Below are 27,535 nucleotides of genomic sequence, written 5' to 3' on the forward strand. Positions count from 1 at the left end.
TTTTCTTGAGGTTTGTTCCATTTTGTATGTGATAACTGGAACTATGAACTAGTTCTCCTCTCCTTAAAATAAGAAAGGACAAGCCACAGAAAAATAATTTGTTCTGCCTGCCCACTGCACTTCTCTTCTCCCATCTACAACCTCCTCTACAAACCAAATTTCTCCTCTAAGCTTTCAAGTTTCAATAACACTGGACCACAACTCATGTCTGTCTATTGTGAGGAAACTTCATAACTGCAAAGGCCTAGGCTTGTTTCCAGGCCCACGGGCAAACACATGTTTTAGATTAAAAGGCATTTTAAATCTTGGCTCTATTTGCTCCCAAGAAGCCAGACTGTCCCTGTGCCTAAGCTGTTCCTTGGCTATCAAGCACCTTTGGAAACCGCATTAACTCTTTCAGGCTAGGTGGATTTTCTTCTGCACATTTAAAGAGTTTTATTAACAAGTATCCTTCCAACAACTGTATCTTCCACACCTGCAAAGTTAACCAACAGACCAGGGCCTTCGAAAGTTTTGTTTAATGAACCTATCATCAGCTAGAGATGAAATAAAATTTAAAATCCCCTTTACCCCACCGGTTCTCAAAGTTGGCTGCATATTAGAATGACCTGGTGGCCTTTTAAAAAATTACCAAGGCCTGGGTCCCACTCCTAGATTCTGATTTAATTGCTATGAGATGTAGCCTGAGCTTTGGGAGTTTTAAAAGCTTCCCAGGTCAAAACCACCACTTGAGTGCACAACTCTTCAAACTTTTCATATCTTATCATTCTTCCAAAAATGCCTACGTAGACAAAGGAGTAATCATCTACTCGAGTGTTTATGGAATCTAAGCAATCATTCCACCAGAACCTTACCAATCCAGGAGTTAAGGCCTCCAATGTCAGTCAATAGCCTTCCCTCTGGCCCTGAAAATAAACACTGGGAATGCTGCCTTTCAGGTCTAGTAGAGGCCCTGCCAATGCACTCAGTTTCATATCTAGTGAATACAGAAGGCTCAGGTGAGAAACAGAAAATCCTCAAAGTATGTTCTTTTAATAAAAGCTTTACTACCTAAACAAATAAACTAGATCCTATTAAGAAAAGTGTGTGTTCCAGACTTCATTTTTTTTTGAAAATATAAAAACTGTATTTTCCAGGATCATTCAAACTTGTATGAAAAGAAGAGGTATGATGTAAGAAAATATTTTCACAGCATCTCTGGATCCAAGTTGTCATAATTCCAAAGGGAGCAGAGAATGACTTGGAAAAAAGAACTTCATGATTAAAGATTATTTTCTCAACTGACCTTTTACCTTCCCCAAGATTGAAACAGCACCTATTCCAAAAGCAAATTGGTTATGAACTATCGCTACCACTTAGAACCTATTTTGCTTATCCATATCAATTCCAAATCTAGATTCAAAAGGCAGAATTCAAATGAGGGCAGAATATAAAACTGGAATTTTAAAATAACGAGAAAAAAATTTTTTTGAAACCCCCAATGTTAAATTAAGACTGTTTCTAAAACACACATGTAGATAATTATTAGGAGAACATAAAAAGAGAAATGGTTTCCCTGTAGCCCAGTAATTCAATTCTTCTGTATCTTCCCCGGGGAATTTTTGAAAATAAGCCTGCAAAAGGCATTTACAAGGATGGTCAATGCAACACTGGTATGACAGTGAAAAACTCACAAAAAAAGGAAAAAGTAATCCATTATACACATATCATGGAATATACACAAACATGTATGCATGGACATATTTACCTATATATATATTTACCTATATATACATATATACATGCATGTGTGTGTATCCAAGACATAGTAGGTCTGCAGAACAGTATGTAAATAATATCAGTCATGTAAAAAACAGTAAAACTATATTTTTATAGGCAAGTACATATGTATACAAATACACACAAAAAGGTTTGGAAAAGCCACACTCCAAAATGATAACAGTAATTACCTCTAAGATTCAAGGTGTTTGTGCTTAAGGGGGAGAGGAGAGTGTTGAGCTTTATCTGTAATATTTTATTTTTTAATAATGAAAACGAATTCACATCTTCTGGTTAGGATAAATGAATTTGAAAAAGACGATGCCCAGAAACACTTTAAGAAATTAAACATAATTATATACCCACCTTGACTGTGACAGGTGCCAACAAAGCTTTAATGACACACATCCTCCTTCCTCAGTGGAAATAGTAGAAAGCAGTGGAGGGTTTAGAGCAGAAAATTCGGATCAAATTTGCATCCAGGTATAGTGGCCATTCAGCTGTTCCACTGAACCAAAGGGAATTCTCACTGTCTTCTTTTCCTGGGATAGATGTGTGCCCACTATTTAACTGTATACACACAGGGTGCTTACCTGCAACTTGAGAAATGGAGGCACTGGAAGGATGTCACTCAAAAGGGGTAGCGGGGAGACAATAGTCATGCTTCCATGTGAAAGCCAGCAACGGACAAAAATCAACCCACCGCAAATTCAGCATCAGTATATTACATATGTATTGCCACTTGGCTCAATGAAGACAGAAATGCTTTTCCAAAATACCAGTAAAAAGGTGCTGCTCAAAATATTTATATGTAATAAAACCTGACGTTTCCTTTCTTACAAATATCTTCTTTGCCATAACTGTCTTTCAGACTTGTCATCATCCTTTAGAGCATATGTCAGGCAAGTCCGAAAACGACAGCCTGTTGTGGCTTCCAGATGTGATTTGTTTCTACTGTGACTATTTCACATAAAAATCCAGACTTCCACTTCATCTTCATCTAGTAACATTGGGTCTATCTTTCTTCATTCCAACCACTGGTTGGAAAACTGTCCCCAAGACAGGACAAGCACTCTGCACCATCCCAGCCTCCACCATACCCTACTGCTTCCTGAACTCTGAGGCTGAGAGGGCCAAGTACCCTGTTTTATTCTGCTTCTGCTGTTGTTTTTCTCACAGTAAAGAAAAAATAATACTGTACTTACGTCTCTACCAAAGGTGGGAAAACTAAGAGAGTGCCAAAAGTTTTGAGAATGAGACACAGGGTATTTTTCCATAAGAGTGAAGAATATTCCTACATGTCTAATCCGCAAACAAAGTAAGTTTCTGTTGAAATAATACAACTAAATATATTATGAAATTACTGGCCAATTCTCTTTTACAGTTATCTTCCTGTTCTTTGAAGGCATTTGAATTTGCTATGCCTTAAGTATTGATATGCCACCAGCTGGAAGATACAGAGGTAGGGAAAAAGCAAACACAAGAATTGGTTTTATAAACTATACATATATGAACCTACATGAATTAATTGTATACTTAAAGATCACCAGGTCATCAATTCTAAATATACTTCTTGAGTAGTAACTATATGTAACAGATACTGCATATTATGTGTTACAAGGATGGAAGATGAGTAAAACATAGTTCTCACCTTCTAGGAGCTTGCATGTAAGTGGGTAGGGATGGGGGGGAAAGATATGTAAGTTACTCTACTAGAAAGGCAAATTAAGAGAAGGTGGTAGGACAAGCACAAACAAAGCCTGTGAAAGCTGGGAGGGAACAAGATGAGGAACAGATTCAGGGACGCAGTACCATGTGAGCTGGGCCTTTGGACAGTTTCCCCCACCACCAATCTTTTTTTTTGAGATGGAGTCTTGCTCTGTCACCCAGGTTGGAGTGCAGTGGCGCAATCTTGGGTCACTGCCTCCTGGGTTCAAGTGATTCTCCTGGCTCAGCCTCCCGAGTAGCTGAAAATTTTTATATTTTTAGTCAAGACGGGGTTTCACCATGTTGTCCAGGCTGGTCTCAAACTCCTGACCTCACGTGATCCACCTGCCTTGGCCTCTCAAAGTGCTGGGATTACAGGCATGAGCTACCGTGCCCGGCTTTTTTTTTTTTTTTTTTTTGAGATGAGGTCTCACCCTGTTGCCGAGGCGGGACAGCAGTATCAGCTCACTGCAGCCGAGATTTTTGTTGCCCAGGCTGGTCTCTAATTCCTGGGCTCAAGCGATCTGCCTGCCTCAGCTTCCCAAAGTGCTAGGATTACAAGTGTGAACCACTGTGCCCAGCCTATAATGATAATATCTAAAGGATGAGAAAAGCAAGGCAGAAACAACAGAAACCCCAGAGAATAAGTCACACAGTGTGGCTGCAGTGTAGTGCACATGTGGTAAGAGGAATCTGGAGAAGTAGCTGGGATCATATTACTGATAGACTAACGCCAAGTTGATGAATTTGTCCTTAAAAAGATTAGGAATGGAGCTGGGATCATATTACTGATAGACTAACGCCAAGTTGATGAATTTGTCCTTAAAAAGATTAGGAATGGAGCACTACCAAGTGAAGCAGGTAAGATGCTCATCACTGGAGTGAAAGCAAATGGACTAGTTACATAAGGAATTACAAATTAAAGAAAATTATTAATACTTCTGTAAGCAATTTGCATAACAATACACAAATGATTTTATCTACTTTGTGGAGAAAATTCCACTGCTCTTGTACAATCACTGAATCCAATACTGTTAATTTTCAAGCTTCTGTTATTCATGAGAATTACCCAACTAAGTAGTAAGCATTTAAGAGGGATCCTAGGTGTATAGCTACTTTATACTTGTGAGAGTTTCAGAAGTAATCACATTGTTCCTGATAGTCATACCAGAATGTATTTCCAGGTCCACAGAGTTTAGTAAATACACACATGTCCACTTGCACACGACACACAAAATAAAGGAGAATTCGCCATTCTAGAATTTATGAAGGTCTTCATAAAGGAGGTATTGTAGTTAAGAAAAAAAAAAGTGCCAGGTTATGGACCAGGAAACCCAAATTCTGGTCTTGTTTTGCCACTAACGGTGAGACTTTGAGCAAGTCACTTCCCTTCTTTCAGTCTCAGAAATCTCATCTGTAAAACAAGAAGGATCTCACCAGAATCAACTCTAAGGTCTAACCACTTCTCTCAATATCAAAGGTTTCAAGCTGGCAGCCCACAAGTCAGATGTGGCAGGCAGGCTGCGAGGGCCAAAGCACTCACAAACAAAAAGAACCTGATGCTGAAATATTGGAAGATCTCACATAAAAATCCAGATTTTTCACTTTTTCTTGAAAACCCAGGAAATCTGGCAATATGAGACCTACATCCCCACATGGCCACAATCTGCTATGGCTGAGCAGATGCTGCACCCGATTGACCTGATCTATCTAGTTGTCTAGTTTACCAGTCTCCACCCTCTGCCTTGCTCATCTGTTACCTGCCTGAGTCTGTGACCCTTGCCATACACATAGGAAACATTCCCTGTATTTACTCACTCTACAGATATATGAGCCATGCACTGAGACAGATGCTGTAAAAGAAATAAGCATCAGACATATCTACTTGAGAAATACAAACTCACTGTCAGAAATAACAGATCCGAGAGTGGAATTTCAAGTTATGGCAGAAGATATTATTTCAATTTTTCAAATATGGTAAGAGATGGATCTGTAGCCTAGATCAGTATTTTCAGGAAAAGGAGTACGAATATTTGGTAAAAAGTTCAAGCTTCTTAAGTAGAAGACACAAAGTCAAGCCTTTCCCTATACAGTAAACCATTAAGTCCACAGGCTGTTTGTAGGATCACAAATGCAAGGCACTGCTGGCAGGCAGAGGGCTGTACATGAATGCAGAAGCTCAGCCCCAGTCATAAAGATGCTCCTTGACTATTTCAAGTGTGAAAGCAATGGACCTGAAAACTGAGAACGGATCAGTCACTGAGGTGCACATGCATATAAATATCCAGGTTCTGAGAACAGTGACCTAAGGTATTAACTCTCAGTCATGTGTGGACCAGGAGATCATCAGAGTCTCCGGCCATTCTGGTTCTCTAAGACACATCATGGTTCTTTGCTTTGTCAGACGCCTATCATGCAGAATTTTCCAGGAAACAAGATGTGCCTTCGTCATCTCATTATTGTCATACTGTCTTGATAGTTCACCGCTGTGCTGTGCTGGTCCTTAAATGCTTGTCATCCTTTGAGTATGTCTATGAAATGATGCCATCAGTATTTTCCTTCATTGCTAGAAATCAGGCAAGTACAGAAAGCCACAGAATGACTAAGTATATATGAAATTCATAATTTATAACAGCAAACGAGAGCATGAATACCCATTAATAGAGACTCTAAGTTAAAATGATAGTAAAGACATAAAATATTCTGCAGCTGCAAAAGAGAATGAGTTGGAAAGCTACTCAGCAATAAAAAGGAGTAGGCTATTGACACACATAACAACTTGAATGAATCTCAAGAAAATTACACTGAGTGAAAAAAGCCAAAATGCCAATCCCAAAAGGTTACATATTATATGACTTCATATTTATAACATTCTTTAAATGACAAGATTATAAAAATGGAGAACAGATTAGTGGCTGCCAAGGGTTAGAAATGGTGGGGTTGGGGGACTAGGAGAAAGGTGGAGGGTGGTTATACCAACCTACATATATGAAAGAATTGTATACAAATATACCCATACCATATATTCCATGCCATGAAAAGAATAGAGATGCAGTTGAAACAATTTCTGAAACTTTTCAGTAAACCTCTTTATATTATGAAGGTACCTTTGGAAAACTAAAGAGGGAGGTGGGGGGAGAGAAAATGTGAATATTTTATATATGATCTGAATGACCTCTAAAACATACTGGTAAAGGAAAAATAAGGTAGTGTGTGTACAAAAACCAGGTAAAAACATTAATACTTAATGCTTATCTACACAATTTTTCTCAATTAACACTGGTTGCCTCTACAGATGGAGTCGTGGGAGGCTGAGGGTTAAGATGGACGGGACACTTGAACCTCCTGAGTTTTATACCTTTATGAACGTATAATTTATTCGCAAAGTTACTTTCTTCTTGAATATATGAAAATCAAGGCAAATCAGTGATTCTGTGCCCTCACCTATGTTTATACCTGTGGTCTGGCAACTACTTTCTGTTACTACTCAATCCCCTCTAAATACTAAATTACCTTTTGCACCTGAGCCTCCCAAGCTTCCATGCTAGTTCTGAAAATCAATTCACTGGTTACCTGAAAATGCTTCTGAATAATTACTCCTTCAACACACTGTACTATTACATATGACATAGCTCAGTCTATGATAGTTGACTATAAAACGTGACAACTATCTTCAAGCCAGATGGATATTTTGAATTTCAAAAAGAACATGTGAGAACAAGTCAGAAAGTAATGATGATGATGACTACTGGTTTTTGAGCTTTTACTATGTGCTCAGTACTGTGCCAAGTAGCTTACATGCACTATCTCAATGTTTAATAGGTGTGTTTTGTTATTTTCATTTTATAGGCAGGAAACTGAAGCTCAGATGGGTTAAAATATTTCAGCCGGGCACCGTAGCTCACGCCTATAATCCCAGCACTTTGGGAGGCTGAGATGGGCAATCACTTGCGCCCAGGAGTTCAAGACCAGCCTGGGAAACATGGCAAAAACCAATCTCTTAAAAAAAAAAAAAAAGTCTGGGTGTGGTGGTGCACACTTGTAGTCCAAGCTACCTGGGAGGCCGAGATGGGAGAATCACCTGAGCCCAGGAAGTTGAGGCTGCAGTGAGCTATATTGCGTCACTGCACTCCAGCCTGAGTAACCGAGTGAGACCTTGTCTCTGAAAAAAAAAAAAAAAAAGTTGCTTAAGGTCATATAGCTTCTAAGAGAAGAACCTGAACTTGTATTAGGGTCTGTCAATACTAAAAATGAGAAATCATTCTCCTTCTATGGCTTAGTAAAACTTATCTCAGCTGAGAATCTGTTGCTTTTACAATCCTAGTAATTAAGCCAGGCTCTAGACACCTTTACCAAAATATCTGCAATTTGCACAGTTAGCAGGATAAAATACTTAACACAAAAACTGAGGGGCCTACAAAATAAGAAAATCTAAGTTGAGATTCTTAGTCAATCCAATAAAAAATTTAATAGTTGATCTGTAGATGAGATGGCACCTACTTTGGATTTGCTCGATGATCAAAACTCTTTCACGAGGAAAATAAATCCAACCAGAAAATTTAAGATTTTGTCAATAAACTTCTGCATTGAACACGGATATCTGAATCAAACTCAAACTTCTAGAAAATCATATGAATCAACTGTCAATAGACTACTTGTGTATTATTATTAATGGCTTCTGATTTCTGTAATCAGTCCCTGAATATTTCAAATACAGCACTTTGAATATTCTCAAACAGAAAAATTTCTGGGTCTCATCTACTGAATTCCTCACACAGGAAGTTTATAAGTAAAGTTGGATCGCTTAAGTGAGAGATTTCACTTTTAGTTTAAAATGTCTGAAATCATCCTTTACAGAGCTGACAAAAAAAAAAAAAAAAGCTGAAATACCCACCAAGGTATCAGAAACCTTTCCCAATATAAGATTATTTTAAGTAACATGACACCACCAAAGATTTAAAATAAAACTCATATGATTAAAACCAGCAACTTTCTAAGAGAAGAAAAACAATGTTAATAAAATTAAAATAAAATGCTAGCAAATAATAGAATCCAAGGTTGGTCCTCTGCATTTCCAGGGCACCTCTTAACAAACTTAAAATATTTGTATTATCAAGGCATTTTCTACCCACACCAAATTTCTTCTTCAAGATACCTTGGACTTCCTATACTATACTGCTTCTAGTAGTAATGTTTAAGTGCAAGAATTTTGTTAAGTCCCACATTGGACTAGCAAAATCAATTATCAACTGGCTGTCTCTATTACTCTTTTTGGTGCCAAATCTTTTTCCATTAAACTCCTTGCATGAAGGTTGTTATACCCATTTTCTAAAGTAGGAGCACTCTATGTTCATTCTCTAAGGTCACGTAATCTACATCTTCTGAAAACTGGCAGAGGCCGTTTCTGACTATGTTAACTCTTCCCCAGCTCCCCACCCTGCCCTGGCATAAGAGCACAGACATAAAGCCATGGCTGTAAGGTGAAAACACACATACGCAAAATTACCCATGATTCAAAGTGATTCACGGGTAATCACCACTCATTTCATTGGCATTCTGAATACTGTCAGTTAGAACATCACAAGGTTAAGGACAACTGAAATAAAGCATCCTGCAGAAGAATATATCGGCCTCCATTTCGTCTGAACTAGAGAACACGTTATGGAAGTTTTGTTTTTGATAATAGGCCTTGGGTGGCTTTAGAAAGTAGTAAATGAGTCTTTGTACAAACAATAATTCTATTTGGCTATTTTTGCGACATATCTTCACTCAATATAATAAAGGCGGCTGAGAAAGGTCAGTACACAGAAATGTATTGTAGGCCAATAAGCAATCAAAATAGCTTATTAAATACTACAAACAGCAGAAGTTATTTAATGTAGCAATTTATACATTCAATATTGACTTGTTGATGAACTTAAAGTCTCTTTTGCTTAAAAATTCAGATTTTCAGGGAAGATAAAAGTACAGAAAGTTGTCAGAATTTCCATTAAATTAGGGGTATTCAGTAGTATAATATCAATTTGTTGAACCCAAAGTGATACTATTCAAATGCTAGTAACTATTAGCTCTATTCATACAGTCTTTAACGTAAGTCATAAAAGTAAAGGATTTTCATCTGTGGCCTGAAAGAGAATATTTCAAAATATTGAAGTCTTCAGTGAACACATTTACAAATTGCTGAGTTGGATTACAAAATGGAAATGATGCTTGGGGAAGAAGGCTCTCTCATCTTCTTTCATGCTAAAAGATGACTTTTTTCTTTGCAGGATGAAAAAGGGAAGAGTCCCTTTTCTGTGTTTAAATAAAAATAATATTTGGGTTTTATCTCTGTATGTTTCTGGGTTCCACCTGGTATTAACCACAAGAGAGGAAATTCTGTGCAGAAGGCCATGCTTTCCAGTAATGAACAATCTGGCAAGAACTTGAAAACCTGACAGGCTTAATAAAGGTTACATGCCAGAGTGCTCTGCATCTTTATACTCTTTCCCTGCAATCTTCATTTAAAAATCCACAATTCAAGTTCAAATGAAGGCAACAAGCTTGAGTTCCATGGAATACATCAGTTCTGCCTACCAGGATTCAAAGCCAGATCAGGAAAAAATAAAAACCTAACATAGCATAAAGGCAGAAAGTGAAAAGAGGAAGGAAGGAAAGAAGAGAGGGAAGAACAGAGAGAATCAAACAATTTTTTTAAATAAAGCATCATGTTACAGAATGGATATGCTCCAGGGAACTGATGAATATTTGAACTTGGTTTATCAGTCTTCAAGACACAAAGATAGAGAAATGAGCTATAAAACAAAGATGAGTGTTTTGAACAACATTTGAACCCTGTGTTTTACAACATGTGCTACGGAATCACTGAGCCATAATATTTAATGAAAAAGAGGTTTTGGGATGTTCAGCTAGCATTTAATTAGGACATACCATATTTAAAAAGCAATTAAAAATAAAATTAAGAAAACAAGAGAAAAGGGCCCATGCTGTATAGCCCATGAATCTCATCGGCTTTATCATGAAAGTTTATTGTTTTTAATCCTAGTACAATCAGCTACCAGTTACATACAGTAAAAAACAGAAGCAGCCACAAAGCAATGATAATAGAGATAGTCTGTGACATTGTACAGTGGAGGAAATATTCTCTGTTGGAATCCTCCAGCGGACCCCCGCCTGGCTTCAGCAGTTAAGCTATCACTCCCTCCCTCCCCAAAATAGTTAAAAGAAAAATTAACATCTTGCTTGGGGTACAGCAAGATTCTAATACCTCTTGGGGACACTGGAGAACTTTAAAAAAAACTAAAGCAGTAGAAACAAAACAAGAACTGAAACGTGGAAGCAAGGTGACACACAAAGAAGCTCCGTGAGGCCTTGGCTTCAGACCACCTCAAAGCGAACCACCTGGAAAGAAAAGAAAAGGCTGTCACACCTGGAAAAAACAGGCAAAAAGTTCAGTAGCCCTTAGTATAACATCATTTCACTCCTTCCCAAATCTATAGAATTCAGTTTTTCTCAAGGTTTTTATTTTTATAAGTGAGCCAGGTTGCAGAAAATGGCTTCCTTTTCTAATAGTATTGTAAATGTTAACAACTAGTACATACTTACTCTTTCAGAACTATAAAGTAACACGAGAAGAGAGCATTTTTAGCAAAATATGCTGTCTTCTTTATCTCAAACCCTTTGAAGCAACCACACAGTAGGCTATTTATGTGACTGTGTACTCTTACCTTAGAGGAATAATGACTCCATTCAAAAACTAAGTCTCATATATATTTGGTTCGATTGAGGGCTTTTTCAGCCAGGTGACCACTTTCATCTGTGATCTTCTCCCAATCAGTCTGTCCAACCACAAAACCTATGGCCCTTTTCCTATCTGCATCCTTCTTCTCTTCCAGGTCTGCCCATCTGACCTAAAAAGAACACAGCATTAGGCTGAGCTTTAGGAAAAATAAATATGCAAAGAGCCCCCTCCCTCTATGGACAGTCTAAGGGGTAGAATGACTCATTTGAAACCGCAAGTTTAAAAAATTAAAAACTAACCCAGGAAAACTGGGAAAAGCCATATATTTTAAGTCACAGAGAGAAAACTCTCTGGCCAATCCAAGTCCTAACCGTTCCAGCTCCTGAACAGTTCAGCTCAATCCTGTCCTCTCTTTCTCCTCTGCCATTCCTTTTTATTTAATAATTCACTGGCCTCATTTTTTTTTTTCTCCTGAAAGCAAAGCACTAATCTCTACCTAGTCTTCCTGTCTGTACTCACCCCCTCCAGATTCATGCTGCCAGAGTGATCTTCCTAAAACACACAGTTGTGACTCATTTGCTTTAACTCCTTCCCTTACCTACCAGGTAAAGTCCAAGAACTCAGGTCCCTCTTGATCTGGCCCCAACTACACTTTCCTGCAACATCTCTGGCCAGTGCCTATGGCATTTTATACAAACAATACAGACTTCCTTCTAGCACTCAAAGCGCATCGCACCATTTCATGTCCTGTAACTCTGCATATATGTACTAGTCATTCTTCCTGAAATGTCTTTTCCCTAACCTTATCCACTTGGCATGAGTCTAGTCATCCTTCCCTGACTTACCCCTTTTTCTTTTGCCAATCAAATAATCACTGCTTCCCACAGTTAACTTCTGGATTTTGATATGTCTGCTTTTGGACTTCCACACTGTACTGTAATTATCCACTTATAGATCTGTCTTCCCTAACAGACTATCAACACCCTAGATCAATAACTGAATTTTATTTATCTCTACACAAAAATATTTTTTGAAATTTAATCTTAGAGAAAACAGTAAGCTGGTATTATTACTTTCATTCATGAGATAAAGAGACCAAGAAACAGACTCAACTGATATAATTCATGGCAAGATTACAACTACAAATATATGGATCAGGGATATTTCCTATTGGTATTCTGATTTTTAAAATATAGATATTCTTACATATTATGCATTTTTAAAATTTTTGTAATTTTTTTTTTTTTTTTTTAGCATCAGAGTCTCACTATGTTGCCCAGGCTGGTCTCAAGCTGCTGGGCTCAAGCAATCCTCCTGCCTTGGCCTCCCAAAGTGCTAGGATTACAAGCATGAGCCACCATACCCAGCCACATATTATGTTAATATGTTTTTAAAAGTATATGGAGATATACATATTCTGTAAAAGTTCAGATTCTTAAAAAGAAACTATGAATCTGTTGCGTGCACTATACAGTATCAAAGACTGCAGAGAATGTATTTTAAACATGGCTTGTGATTTATTATCTGTGACAAGGAGAGAGAACCAGAGCATGGAAACACCATGCTCTTTACACTGGACCCGGGAATGCATTATTGCTCTAATGTACACTAATTACCATTTGCATGACTGGCAATGAAATAACTAGGCTCCTAACAGTATCACCTGGTCAAAGGGAGGAGCCAAAGTAATAGCAGTGGGAAGAAACTGACAACATCCGACTTTCCAGAAAGTAGGTTTTTAGTGTATAGAAAACCTATGGCTCAATGTCTTTCATGGGCTTTAGTAAGAAGCCTAAAAATAATGTGGGCTTCAATATAGAAAAATCTTTGGGCATTCTGCTCATCAATGCTGAAGTACCTATTTTGATTAATTCACATATACACCCAGGCACAGTGGCTTACACCTGTAATTCCAGCACTTCGGGAGGCCGAGGCTGGCAGATCACTTCAGCCTAGGTGTTCGAGACCAGCCTGGGCAACATGGCGAAACCGTGTCTCTACTAAAAATACAAAAATTAGCTGGGCATGGTGTGTGGTGGGTGCCTGAAGTTCTAGCTACTAGGGAGGATGAGGTGGGAGAATTGCTTGAGCCTGGGAGGCAGAAGTAGCAGTAAGCCAAGATCACACCACCGTAGTCCAGCCTGGGTGACACAGAGACCCTACCTCAATAATTAATAAATAAATAAATAAATAAATAAATAAATAAATAAATAAAATTAAATTCATATATATATTCTCTCAGCTCCACCTGGATCAAGGATACACATTTTAGCGAAAGATCATTATGAACTAAGTCTTGGGCATTTATGTGAAAACACACTACTGTGCTCAGGATGCCATGGGAATGGATTTAAATTTGCTGTGGGCTGGTTACTTTTTCTTTGTTCAGTGGCCACAGTTTGCCCCTTATATGATAAGGCTCATTGAACAAAGAAAAAGTAAACAGCCCACAGCAAATTTAAATCCATTCCCATGGCATCCTCAGCACATAGTTAAATATACTGATCAATCTCACCTTGCTACTTTTAAATCTACAGTTTAAATTCTGAGTTTTAAAACTCAGATAAAATAAAGAATATAGGATTAGAAGAAAAAGCATGTAGTTGTTTTTGAAATGAGTAGTATGTTTGCAAATAAATGCCCAAGATTTTAACATTGGAATTAGGCCAGGCACAGTAGCTCACGCCTGTAATCCCAGCACTTTGCGGGGCTGCGGCAGACAGATTATCTGAGGTCAGGAGTTTGAGACCAGCCTGGCCAACATAGTGAAACCCCGTTTCTACTAAAAATACAAACAAAATTAGCCGGACGTGGTGGTGGGTGCCTGTAATCCCAGCTACTCAGGAGGCTGAGGCATGAGAATGGCTTGAACCTGGGAGGCAGAGGTTGCAGTGAGCCAAAATCATGCCACTGCACTCCAGCCTGGGCAACAGAGTGAGAGTTTGTCTCAAAAATAAAAAACAAAAAACAAATGAAGTTGGAATTAAAATATTTTGGAAACTACTGTATTTTGTTAATATCTCTAATTTATACTGATGCTATAGTAAAATTATTTATTTACATGTTGAATTCCTCCACTGGATGTCAGCTCCTTAAGAGGACTCATTCATAGACTTCATACAAAGACATTCAACATATGGAATAAATAAATGATTACCGAACCACTAAAAATATAAGGAGCAGAATAATGACTTTCAGCTTGAAATGGCTTCTTGAATGTCAGTGTCCCTTTTAATTTTCCTAGAGGTACTTTTGAGACTTACAATATTTTTGCTGTTGTTTTTTCCTGTAAAAATAAAATTGTTATAATACAGAAAAATCTTGACTAGCACTCAAAGGTTTGAGGTACTTATATTTCATCCACTGTCACTATAAATATTTCTAAAATACACAAATTCAGCAAACAAACAAGGGAAATGTTCACCTTCCATAGTCATCAAAGAAATACAAATTAAAGTCCAAGTAAGCTACCATTTTATACCCAAGCAAGCAAACATTTTAAAAGTAAATTATATTTTAAAGCCTAGCCATTTAGGCAAAATTCTAATATAACCAACTCTACAGAACCACCTTTTTGTTATAGAGGAAGTTAATCCCAAGAACCCACCTGATATCTGTAACAAGCTGAATCACAGAAACAAAGAAACCCCAGAAAAGGAATGAGTAATGCACAGCATTCTGTATTCTTTGCTACCTGTAGGATCTCCTTGTGCTCTAATGTTGGTTTTGGTGAGTGGTTCAAGAGTTAAAAACTATCTGAAGTCAAGGTATAAGGCAGGGGAGGAGAGTTAAAGAGGAGCAACTTTAAAGAACTAGAATGTGCACCACTCAGTTCTCTTTGGTCACTCAACCTAACAAAATAAACTGCATGGGATTACATACCCCTCAGTGAAGACAGTGATAGTTACCTGAGTAAAAACAGAGAAAATATTTCTCATTTTAGATTACTAATTGTTACCAGAACTACACTTTATTATTTGCAAGGAAGGGCCACTTCTGCCTCTGTTGGCTCCAGCCTTAAAACTGGAGTAAGAGGTGTCACTATAAGCAGTCCTTTGGTGAAGCTGGGTGCAAATGGCAGTGGGCTCTCCCTTACCCATCCTTTGAAGCTACACAGACAAGGGCAGGCTTTGGAGTATCTGCAGTATTTTAAAAAGCTTTGAAACCTGGATTCTTTGTAATGGTGCCCATTACAAAGTACACTAAGCACACTAAGGCACTGTGAAAATTCATTAAGAAAGAAATACAAAGAAATGATGCATAAAGATAAATGATGCACAACCTCATTCTTAAGTAAATAAATGAAAAATGAGATACTATTCTTTTTACCTATCAGATTGTCAAAAGTTAAAGAGTTTGATAACAGCACTGCTGGTCGAAGTGTAGAAAAACAGGCAATTACTTGCATGTAGGTATGTAAAGAGAGACATACACACCACAACCTTCACATCTGTATTGGCAATAAATGGAAACACTGTATGCATCCATCAGTAAAGACATTATGGTTTGGATGTTTGCCCCTTCAAATCTCATGTTGAATTGTAATCCCCGATACTGAAGGTGTTTGGGTCATGGAGGATCCCTCATGAATGTCTTGGTCCCCTCCTGATGGTAATGAGTGAGTTCACACTCTGAGTTCATGTGAGATCTGGTTGTTAAAAAGAGTTGGGACCCCCCTCCCCTTGGTTCCTCTCTCTCCACATCACATGCTGGCTCCCCCCTTGTCTTCCACCATAACTGAAGACTTCCTGAGGCGTCACCAGGAGCTGTTGCTAGCACCATGCTTCTTGTACAGCCTGCAGAACAGTGAGCCAAAATAAACCTTTTTTCTTTATGAATTACCCAATCTCACGTATTCCTTTATAGCAACGCAAACGGACCAACACAAAGGGCCTAGTTAAATAACTGATTGTACAACCAAACAATGGGACACCAAGTAGCCCTTTAAAAAGAATGGTAGGTCTGTATATGCTTATATAGAAAGATCAAGATGGATTCGCTGAAAAAGACTTGTACAGAACAGTATATGTAATACGATCCCTTTGCTTTGTTTTAAAGGATATACACATCTATCACTTTTATTGAATTCAACATTTATGTAAATAATGTCCTAATGTCCTAGCTTCATTTCTCTATTCCCTTTTAGAGCAAAACTTCAAAAAGTTGCCTATATATGCTGTACTGTACTTCATCATTTCTTATTCATTCTTTAATCTGCTCCAAACTGGTTTCTGCCCCCTCATCACTGTAGACTGATGACAAACTACAATCATCAGTGACCTCCATGTTGCCAATATCTAGCAGCCATTTATCTGTTCCGAACTTACTTGTCTTTTCTGCATCATTTAAAAACTGACTACACTCTTTTCTTCCTGAAACACCTCTATCTGAACTGAATTTTGGAGTCTGGCGTCCTATTACCTTTTCCATTTATACTTTTTCCTTGGGCAAGATCATTCAGTCCCATGGTTTTAAATACCATTTCCTGAAATTTGTTAGTTCAGTCTGATCTCTCTGGTGAGTTTTATACTAATAAATCCAACAGTCATTTTGACATTTTCACTTACACTTCTAACTTAATTAGAAGAAAAATTAGAATTTCTCTCACAGAACTTAAATTATTTCTCTCCGTTCCAAAAATTATGACCTATGACTCCCCTAGTTTTCTTTCTCACTAAATGGTACCACACATATGCAGTGCTCAAGGTCAGAGTACCAAGGGGTCACCCTTGATCCACCTTTGGACCCTCCACACCCCATCCATTAAGAAGTTCCACAGGTTCTCTTCAATACCCTACTCTGTACCTGGCTTTTTTTGCCCTACGACAAAATGGCACAAGTGACTGGCCACTCCCAATGCCTTTAAGGTTGACAACGTGCTAGCCATGTGAGGTTCTGTTCTCCAATTTTTTAAGTTACTTGTACATTTTGATGAGATAATTTATAAGGTATGACTCCTTTTTGGGATACATGACATAGCATAAACTAAATCATTCTAAAAATAGCATCCATGTGATTATCTGCCTGTAAACCAGATGCCTAAATGGGCCCTTCATTTGTTGGCAGCTATTGACAAAGTCTCTTACCCTCTTCTTCCCAGGCTCAGAAGCACGAGTATCATAATCATCCGGGAGCTGAAGATAATCCTCCATTCTGCTGGCAATGGCCTCCCAGTCACGTTTCCTTTTAGTACCAGTCCTCAAGCCATCCAACTTGTCTGAGGGACAAACACAGAGCCGTAGCATTAAGGAAGAGTGTGAGTTTGCACACGACACACACACAGGGGAAAAGAAGGCTGGAACGCTTTCAGAGGGCATATCCACATTTTTGAGTGCAGCATCACTTGCAGATCCAAACTATCTTCTTGGCTGAGATAATATCAAGTTCTGTGCAATTTCCATTGTTTGGTATTCACACTGGTAGCCATTATGTTTATGATGTTGGTTTAAGAGCAAATATGGGCAAGGCAAGAAAAGGCACTTGGCTCCTGGTCTCCTTGTCCTCCCACCCACCACAGCTCTCATGTTCTGATGGCAAATGCAAAGTTGGGCTTTTCTAGACAGTGTCTTCCATTCTTTTTTTCTTTAACACAATATTAACACCACCCATTTCATCTGCAATCATGTTTGATACTGTGTCATATGAAAAGCAGGTAGTACCAAGAACTTAATGAGCCAAGCTAACGTTTAAGGTTTTAGATGAACAGTTTTTTTTTTTGGATTTTGGTTGCTGTGAGTGCATTCACCATGAAATAATGTTTATGAATAAGCTGACTATATGAGATCACCACTTTCTTTGCTTATACTATGAAGTTGACCATTCTGAGGCTAAGGGCTAGTCAGACAATTTTACCAGACCTGGTAATTCTTTCTGAACCCTGAATCTGAGAGGGCTGGGCTTTCCAACAACTCAAAAACTATGATCAATTAATGAATAGGGATTGCAGATTCAGAAATTATGAGATATGAGTTTAGGTGTCTTAAAGAAGAACACGCAATGAAAATGTGTTGAGTCTTTTATTGGTTATTAATAATTGATTTTGAATACTACATGTAGGATATTATGAGTTATATACATTTATTGCTACAATGAAGCACTAAATTTTTGAATCATCTGAAGTTATAGAAACACACTAGTATTAGGCAGGCCAATGAAGAAAAGCCTAAAAACTTCAGAAACACAGCATAACCACACTTCATTGAATTCCATAAAGAGTGTATATAATAAAAATCTTTTAGACACCACGTTGGAGAGAACTTGGTATGAAAAGTGCAATGAAAGCAGTGGCAGAAAGGGTGAGTTTACGTTTCAAATATAAAAGTTTTACACACAACTAACTGTTACAAGCTTTAAAAACCAGTAAGATTTTGCATTCTTGGCAAAGTTTTTTGTTCCTAAGCCCCTTTCCCATAAAAGTGATTATCATCGAAAAATCAGTAAGGCAAACTGCAACAGTTTATAAAACTCACAAAAATTTTAATCATCTCATTTTGGCAATATTTTAACATGTATTGATTCCACAGATCCAGTCTTCTAATCTCTGGAATCACATGCTGTACCAAATGGCTCTATCTACGTGTATATGACGGGCCGTATTATACATGATCTTAAAGAAGTGACCCCCTGACTGCACAGGGACACAGGTTATGGTATTAGAAAACCAACGAAGTCCCACAAACAATAAAACTGTTCTTGGTTCAACAGGGTACAGTATTACCAGAAGAGAAAGAAGCTCCAACACACTTATTAGATAAACCTCAAAGGATTTCCAAACTTAATACGATCAACTTTGACATTAACATACTTCAAAATAAAAATTTCATATTTCAATTCCAACAACAGAGCACAGCCAGGCAGCAGTACAGAAGGGCAGTGTGAAAACTGCAAGAACTTTTCCTCATACACTGGGTATATATGACAGGAGTTACAGTTGCAACATGGAATTTCAGAAGAGCATGTATTTCTAGTCTGAGCACCCTTGTTGAAATGTTTAATTTGAAATTTTATTGTGCAAATATGTTTAAAGTTTCCTTCTTGGGCTGAAGAAAGGCTCACACCTCTTCCACATGGCATACTGGAAACCAAACACACAGATGGATGGCATAAGGTGAGGGGAAAGAAATCTGGGGTGTTAATTACAGAATAAAGACTGGTGTTCAATACATGCACACTAATGATTTTCAGAGATTTCAAAAGATGAAGTTTTAAGATGAAGATGAAGTTTTAAATCCAATATGGCAGGTCACAGAATTTTACCACATATTTGAAACAGTATGTATTATAGCACAACAGAAAAATTCCTTAGATACAGCTATGTATTTTCTAAATGTAAATGGTATTTCTGAAAATCTGTTCAAAGTAAACATACAAGATTATGCACCTATACAAATAATAATAATAATATTCCAACTCTGAAGAGATGAATCTGTCTGACATGTAGAAAACCAATATACAACTCAAGAGTAGAGACAAATGACACTGAGATGAGAAAAGCAAAAATACTTTATATGAAGAAACCTAAATTAGGATGGTAACAGTCTCAAATATTCTAGCTTCACAGTATGAGAAACTAAAATCATGTCACTGGAGTTTAAGTAGCTTCAATGCTGAATCCCAGCACCTGATGTGGCAAGTAACAACCCACCCTTGCATTAGGATGCCTGTGACCCAGCAGGGAAGAACCAGTCTGCTGGGACTGAAGGTGGGCCACAGGCAGCCTTCAACAACCCCATGCCAGAAGTAGCTCAGGCCTGTTCTGAACTGTTCTAAAATCACATCACTTCCAATTTAACATTCAGGCACAGGCTGAACTGTGTACTATACTTAATGAGCATAGACCAAGAATCTGCAATAAGATCTAACCAGCTGCTTGAAAGACTATAGGTAAGTATGTTTTCACTGGCAGACTCATTTGTGAATCAAAATTCCTCTGTTTCAGATTCAACTGTTTTCGCTCAACATGTGACACTGCTAAAACTTAATACATTTCCACCCAGTATAATCATTTTCCAAGAGTAATTGGAGAATGTTGGTAAAGTACTCAGAAAAATAAACTGTACTTGGTAATCAAATTATATTAAATTTGTTATAATAAGGAAGGCAACATAAATAGGCTACAAGATATGACACAAGATCCTCATGTTTTAGAGAAGAATCTTTTCAGTTGGCTCAATGGACCAACCTCAAAGTACTAAGCACTTTCAAGAATGCACAGTAAATTTGCCTTCCTCTGTGGTGGGATTAGCTCTCAATACAGTGGTGCAAGATACAAGTCCTTATATACAACATCACTGTCACTCTTGTTAAAAAATAAAAACCCAACTGCAAATATGTTAAAATTTATTTCCTAGATTTATTACCAGATCTTCAGTGACTTTCATTGAAATGGTTTATTTTAAAAATCCATTTCTGGAATTCATTGTCTACTATTCTGTCTTTAAAGCTGAAAATTTGTATAAAATGTTTTTTTCTGAGAAGCAAATGGTAGACGGGCCAGAATTTTTTCCAGAAATTCCAAGAAATACCAATATTAATAATATATTCTTGAATAATCATCACAACTAAATTCCCTTTTCCTTTTAAAAACAGAAAGAAAAGTAAAAGATGGACTGGCTTGAGTTTAAAACAGCATTACCCCAGATCATGTATTACACGAGGCCTCTAAAGATTACATGTTAAGCTAATATTTATCACTTTTACATTCCCCTTAACTATCTTTATTTATGATCTCTCTTTGCCCTAAAGGATAATCAATATTTAAGAGAACCAGAAGAGAGAAATGATCTTGGCATATTATGGGTCATTCTAATGTACAGAATTTCACAGAGAGTTAATCTAACGTTGAAATAAGCAGAACTAAAGCATTATTATTATTTTAAAAGTATTTTGTAATTTTCATTTTCCTACATATTTAATTGCATTTAAACACATAAGTGCTTTAAGGGTCTCTGGAAGATGACAATTGGTTATTATTAAGATTTCCCACAGAGGGAAGACTACTAGAAGAATATGTCAAAAACCACATATAATTTTCACACGACATAAACTAAAAAAACCTTTCAGACTTGACAACAAAGCACCTATACCAGTAATGTAATAATACAGTTCGTGGAACTGTCTTTTAACACAGAACCTAGTCAATACCAACTACTAACACAAGTAGTTGGGGCAAATTGAAGGCATAGCTTATGTAATTGCATGTAAAATGCACTCCTCTGATGTCAGAAACACATGTCCCAAGCAATGAAGCAGCTAAATGACTCAAACTTCCTCTATCAATTTAAGATACTTAGATGGTTTCTTTAGTTTTGGAGTATAACACCAGGAAAAGAAACATAAACTGACAGTCATACTTCATACATCAGTAAGGCTGATCTCAAAAAGTCCTTAGCACATTGTATTAGATTTTTATTAATACATCTTAATCAACATGTTAAATGGTTCTCTTTAAGCGAAGTAAAACTGAAAAAATAATTTGCAGTTTTCACCAACAAATAATAGAGGGAATCCATTGGATATGTATGACTTTTTTGTTTGACAGATAACTTCACATTAAGCAACTCCAAATTCTGATTTAGACAATCATTTAAACTGGTTTACCTTGGAATTTGGCATTAACAATTTGAAGAAAAATTTAAACTGAATCTTATAAAGTAGGCTCCTCAATAACCTGAATTATATATCTACTCCTCTCTACTCAGAAACTCTCATTTATTATACAAGGAGAATAAATGCCTTTTAATTAATTTTAAACTTTATATTATTTTTATTATCTAAAGTATTCACAATCAGGTTTAACTTTGGACTGCACTTAATATTCTTTAAAAAAAGAAATCTCATCAGCACCAACATTTCTAATTAATATAAAAGAACAGATTTTATAAGTGACAATATTTTCTTGCTAAATTATCAAATATTTCTGTTGACTCTAAAAACTTTAAACAGTATTGAAAGCAGTTCTTTTAAAATACTTATCACTTTGTTACAAGATATAAAAGCTAGCAAAATAGATTGGAGGATATAAGGTAGGCCACAAATCTCTGTTCAAGTAGAAGTTTTAGGAAATTTGTTCCTCTTATAGCAGAAAGATCTATGACCATTACCATCAGGTATCACATATAAAAACAGGAAAAAGGAAATACCCACCTAGCTTTGCCTCAGATGTGTCCATCTCCCATTTGCTTTTCGGAATGTAACCCTAAATCGTACACAGAGAGAAGCTCGAAGGGTTAGAAAGAGACACATACATGCATATCACGTTTGAACTGGAAAAGCATTAAAACTGGGAATGGATTCAGTTTCCACTGACTAGCTGTAAATACATCCTTAGGGGAAACACAATCTCATTATCTTTGAAGAAACTAAATGACCAAATTCACCAAACTTCACTGTCCATATTTCAGAGTAGTCACTTCAGAATAGTATCATGAAGGCGCTTTGAGGCAGCTACAGTTCAGGACTCACAACTGTAGTCTGAACAACAGCTGTATAGCAAATATGATAAGAATGTACAGGTAGTTACTGTGCTAATATTAATATTACTCAGAGTATCAGAGAATTTGTAATACTAGCTAGGTTATCTTCTAAATACAACTGCTATTCTCAAGTGATAGTAGCCATAAGGTGCAAAAAGTGTTCTTCAAGACAGTTACTTTATATTTCAGTAATTTTAAGTACTCAAAAGAAAGGAAAAGAATTGGTGGCACTTAACCCAATTACCCGATTAGGAAGTTCGACTTCATTTTAAAACGACTCAATTCATTTACCAGTTAGAGCATACAAAGGCTAATTTTACTGAATCAAATTCAGAACATTTTTATCAGTTGAAAACTAGATTATTATTTCTGATGTTTTTTAAAATTATGTTTTCCTCTTACATGAAAAACCAGAAATCTCCACTGGCAACTTACATCTTATATTTCATAAAATAACTGGGTGGCTTATTTCAAACTCACTCCCAAAAGATTTTCAAATTTCCCAATGTGCCTATTGAACTACACAGTAATCATTTCTGTTTATTCACCTAGCAAGTATATGCTTTTACCATGTGATTTATCATTATTCCCCTTTACCTTCATTTAGACTGTTTTCCATTAGACCTAACATACAGAAATGTTAATATTGGAACCTAGTAAATAGGACAGATTCATCAAAGGTGTCAGTATCTTCTTTTATGAATCAATCTATCTCTCTACTGTTGGGAATGTTCAAGTTCATGAAACAAACTGACACACAGGTAAAGTAAGTCACAAAGCATTTTGAAGATTTCATGATGATAGCTTCTGTGTAAGAGTTTACTAGAGCATAATCCTATGGGTTTCATACATTTCTAGTCTACCAGCCAGAACTAGTAATTCAATTTCAACTTACTAGGTAGTATTTTGGATTACAGATTATATATTTTCCAAATACATTTTTTAGAACAAACCAAGACAAAGCTATGCTGAAGTGATAGTGCTAAAAGTACTGAAGACAAGTTACATCTTAAAAATCATCTGAAAACTTTAAGCATCACTGGAATAATATATTTATAAATTTTATCTACTAGGTTCGCTGAAGCACTAAAGAAGGCAAACTATCATACCAATGATCCCCTACAAACGATTATCTTTACCAGCAAAACTTTGGATTTCATCCAGCTATATTAATTAGTGCAGAGTGGAAAATGCAAGGTTTACTGAGAATTCCATTTAAATGATCTGAGTGGTTGGTATGAAACTTGCTCTTAACCCTTGGTTAATATATTCTCTAAGAATCTTTTACTCTTGGAATGGACTCCAATAGTAAAAGATTTCAATTCTGCATCTTTGAATGGGTTAAGAGAAGTTTTATAATCAAGTTAGGCAAACAAGTGTATTCATTTCCCCCTGCTGGAATCATCCTGTGCTTCCTTTAAACTATATTATTCTCCCATTGCTTGAAATTGTAGGCCACTTGGAAATAAAACAGATAATCCAGCAGGGTAGAATTCTAAGGCTTCCTTGCCATGACTCTGATGTAAAAATATAGTATTACAGTGTGTTTCACTTTAAAAAGTAATAGTACATTCGATTAAAAGTTCCCAAGTTTTGACCTATACCTAAGCAAGTCAGATGTTATGAACCATATCTTGAACTGAAATCTCCACAAAAGAAAGACGGAGCTTCAGAAAGCTAAAACATTATAGACTTCTCACATAATCAGTTTCTAGTACACACGCTGCAAATGGCTAAAGAAGTCATTAGCCATATTCCAGAAGAGCGTGGACCTTGTAGTGAATATCCTGCCTACATTTTAAATTATATATGCCAAAATACAACTTAAAAAAAATAGATTTTAAAAAAACACATACTGAGACTCAAATGCCATTAACTTTAAAACTTATTTTTTAATCCACATTTGAAATCTTGGAATGTAGAGGTTGACACCATCTTTATATGAACAGTTTTTATCAAGAGTCCTCTATATCACACACGGGTTTGATGGGACCACTCCCTGGAGATTCTGTATACTCTAGGGGGTAGGAATCAGAGTTCTCATTTTGTACATTTTCAGAAGAATATGAGGAGCAACTTTAGCAAGGGCTCAAGTATTAAATAAACCGAGTAATATTCTGGATTTAAAAAGCAACACTATTCCAAGGCATTGCTAATCTCTGTACTTTAGCAAACACTGAAAAGTCAACGTAACTCTATAGGTCGCATATTCTTGAATGACAGGGAAAGGCAAACATCTCCACAGAGGTGTGATCGAAAGCATTTTACATTAGCTACACAGAAACTTTAAACTCACACTATGTAAGCCTCTAACCAGCCTAAGCAAAATCCATTGCCTACACAGTCATTTAATTTTTCCCCGTCACTTAGGATAAAATGCAGAAGAACAAATCTAGCAGCCAGTGGCAACCCTCTGCCTCCCCATTCAATAAGTTCTTCTGCCTCTGTTGACAGAAACTCAAATTTGGAGATCTTGTAGCAAAGAAGAGACAATTATGCATATGTTGGGTAGGCTGTGCCACATATCTGCTGGAATGTAAGAATGCCCTTTCATATGTAATTGATTTTCTTAAAAGGTATATACTCCCCTAAAACCACCCACAAATAGATGAGTACAAGAGTAAGTTTCTTAGCACTCTGTTAAAACTTTCTTTTAACACCACAGTAGAGGGTTCTTTTGGTCTGGGGAAAAATAAAGAGTATCCAAAAGTCTCCTTGAAGATGATTATGGAAACTTTTACCACTAAAGTGTATATCAACAGCAGTTGTCTGACCACAGATCTGAATTTAAACCTTCTTTAAGAATTTTAATAAAGAGACACTGTTCAAAGTGGTTGGTCTGTCTCCTACCAGTTCGCTTTCCTCTTCCTCTGCATCTTTCTTTTCTTCTTTCTGTTCTTCGATATTTGCATCAAAATCTTCCATCTCTACCTATACCAACCATTAAAAAAAAAAAAAAAAAAAAGACTGAGTTAACATTTAGCAAAATGTTGACTCCCTCATTGAGATCTGGAATGAATACAGTTGCCCAGAGCAAGACAGGCTCACTGTTACATACCAAGTAATTTTTAATACCCTAAATTTTGAAACAGAACTGATAAAGACAAGATACTATTGCCTTTAATTTTCCTTGAATATCCATCTGTATAATTCCCTGTAAAGTTAAGTATAAGTGCTAAGTAGATGGTTACCTATTCTGAATGCCTATGGATTACTAGACTTTTAAAAATCTTTAACGAGTATTTTTCCAATCAGGTAAAAACATGTCAATGATTCAAATTTCAAAATATAAGAAAAAGTATAGTGAAAAGTGGGATGATATTGGCTTGGCCGAGAGTGGTAGCAATGCAAATAGGCAGATGAGTTACAGAGGTCATTAAAAGGTAAAACTGACTAAACTTTCTTGACTACATGACAGGTTATAAGGGCAGAGTAAAGAGTCAGGCCTGGGCACAGTGGCTCACGCCTATAATCCCAGCACTTTGGGAGGTTGGGGCAGGAGGATCACTTGAGTCTAGGAGTTCAAGACCAGCCTGGGCAACATAGTGAGGCCCCATCTCTAAAAAAAAAAAATAAAAAATTAGCTGGGCATGGTGGCATGCGCCTGTAGTCTCAGCTACTCAGGAGGCTGAGGTGAGAGGATCATTTGAACCCAGGAGTTGAGGCAGCAATGAGCTATGATCATGCCACCGCACTCCAGCCGGGGCAACAGAGTCAGACTCTGTCTCAACAATGACAAAAGAGTCAGGGATAACTCCCAGAGCACTGGTTTCAGCAATCAAGTGGTTAGGGTTCTAATTACTAAAACAGAGACTACTAAATGAAAAACAGGTTTGGATAAACTATATTTTGGATAGGTTGAGTTTGAGGTATACTAAGATAATGTTTTTTTTTGTAGAGAATTTGGAAAATAATAGTAAAAAAGAAGATTATAAAAATCACCCATACTCCCTCCATTCAGAAACATTACTGTTAAGATAGTAATATAATTCAGTCTAGACTTTATAACATTAATGGCACGTAAGTGACACTCTAAGCTACTAGAAAGATTCAGATGATCTATACAGAGGGTACAAAAGAAAAACAGAGCCTAGGATGGAGCCCTAAGGGGGCCCTTTTAAAGACTGAGTAGCAGAAGAAGCCAGTGAAGAAGACTGAAAAGAGATAGCCAAAAAAGTAAAAGGAAAACCAGAAGAATGTGAATTCACAAAAGCCAAGAGAAAAATATGTTTTTTAAGAAGGTGGGCATGGTCAACTATATTACATGTGGCTGCAAAATTAATCAACAGAGGAAATAAGAACTGTCCACTGCCACGGAAATCATTAGTGAAAGAGTTGCCAGACAATGGTAGTGGCAGAAGCCAGAAAGAAATGGGTTGAGAAATAGCATGGGAATTAAAAACACATAAAAGAACAATGACGGCTGGGCATGGTGGCTCACGTCTGTAATCCCAGCACTTTGGGAGGCTGAGGTGGGCAGATTACTTGAGGCCAGGAGTTCAAGACCAGCCTGGCCAACATGGTGAAACTCCATCTCTACTAAAAATACAAAAATTAGCCAGGCATGGTGGCACATGTCTGTAGTTCCAGCTACTCAGGAGGCTGAGGCAGGAGAATCGCCTGAACCCCGGAGGCGGAGGTTGCAGTGAGCCGAGGTTACACCACTGCACTACGGTCTAGGCAAAAGAGTGAGACTCCACTTCAAAAAAAAAGCACAATGACAATATTGAGTATGGAAGAGGTCAAACAAAACAGAAACCTACAACTGGTAAAAATAGAAAATTTCTCCTTCCATCAAATAAATAATTAATTCAGGCAAGAATTACCAATGAATGAAAATGTGTTGGGGAAAAGA

The 27,535-nt window shown here is 37.1% G+C and overlaps 1 protein-coding gene across 2 annotated transcripts in view; it reads right to left on the reverse strand.

Annotated features, from left to right (window-relative positions):
• Positions 1–10,449: 10,449 nt before the first annotated feature.
• The window catches only part of YLPM1 (YLP motif containing 1), a 74,652-nt gene continuing 57,566 nt past the window's right edge, over positions 10,450–27,535 (reverse strand). The window contains exons 17-21 of one of the 2 annotated variants that reach the window (XM_030802317.1): positions 25,531–25,611; positions 22,352–22,403; positions 17,293–17,423; positions 11,193–11,375; positions 10,450–10,866 (exon numbers count right to left, since the gene is read on the reverse strand). In XM_030802317.1, the coding sequence (XP_030658177.1) occupies positions 11,229–11,375; positions 17,293–17,423; positions 22,352–22,403; positions 25,531–25,611 (411 nt within the window). In that variant the 3' untranslated portion in view covers positions 10,450–10,866; positions 11,193–11,228. Of the gene's footprint in view, positions 10,867–11,192; positions 11,376–17,292; positions 17,424–18,666; positions 19,281–22,351; positions 22,404–25,530; positions 25,612–27,535 lie in introns of those variants that run through there. The other variant, XM_030802318.1, reaches the window with a different exon arrangement.

This window comes from Nomascus leucogenys, chromosome 22a (genome assembly GCF_006542625.1).
Source record: "Nomascus leucogenys isolate Asia chromosome 22a, Asia_NLE_v1, whole genome shotgun sequence".
Lineage (NCBI taxonomy): Eukaryota > Metazoa > Chordata > Mammalia > Primates > Hylobatidae > Nomascus > Nomascus leucogenys.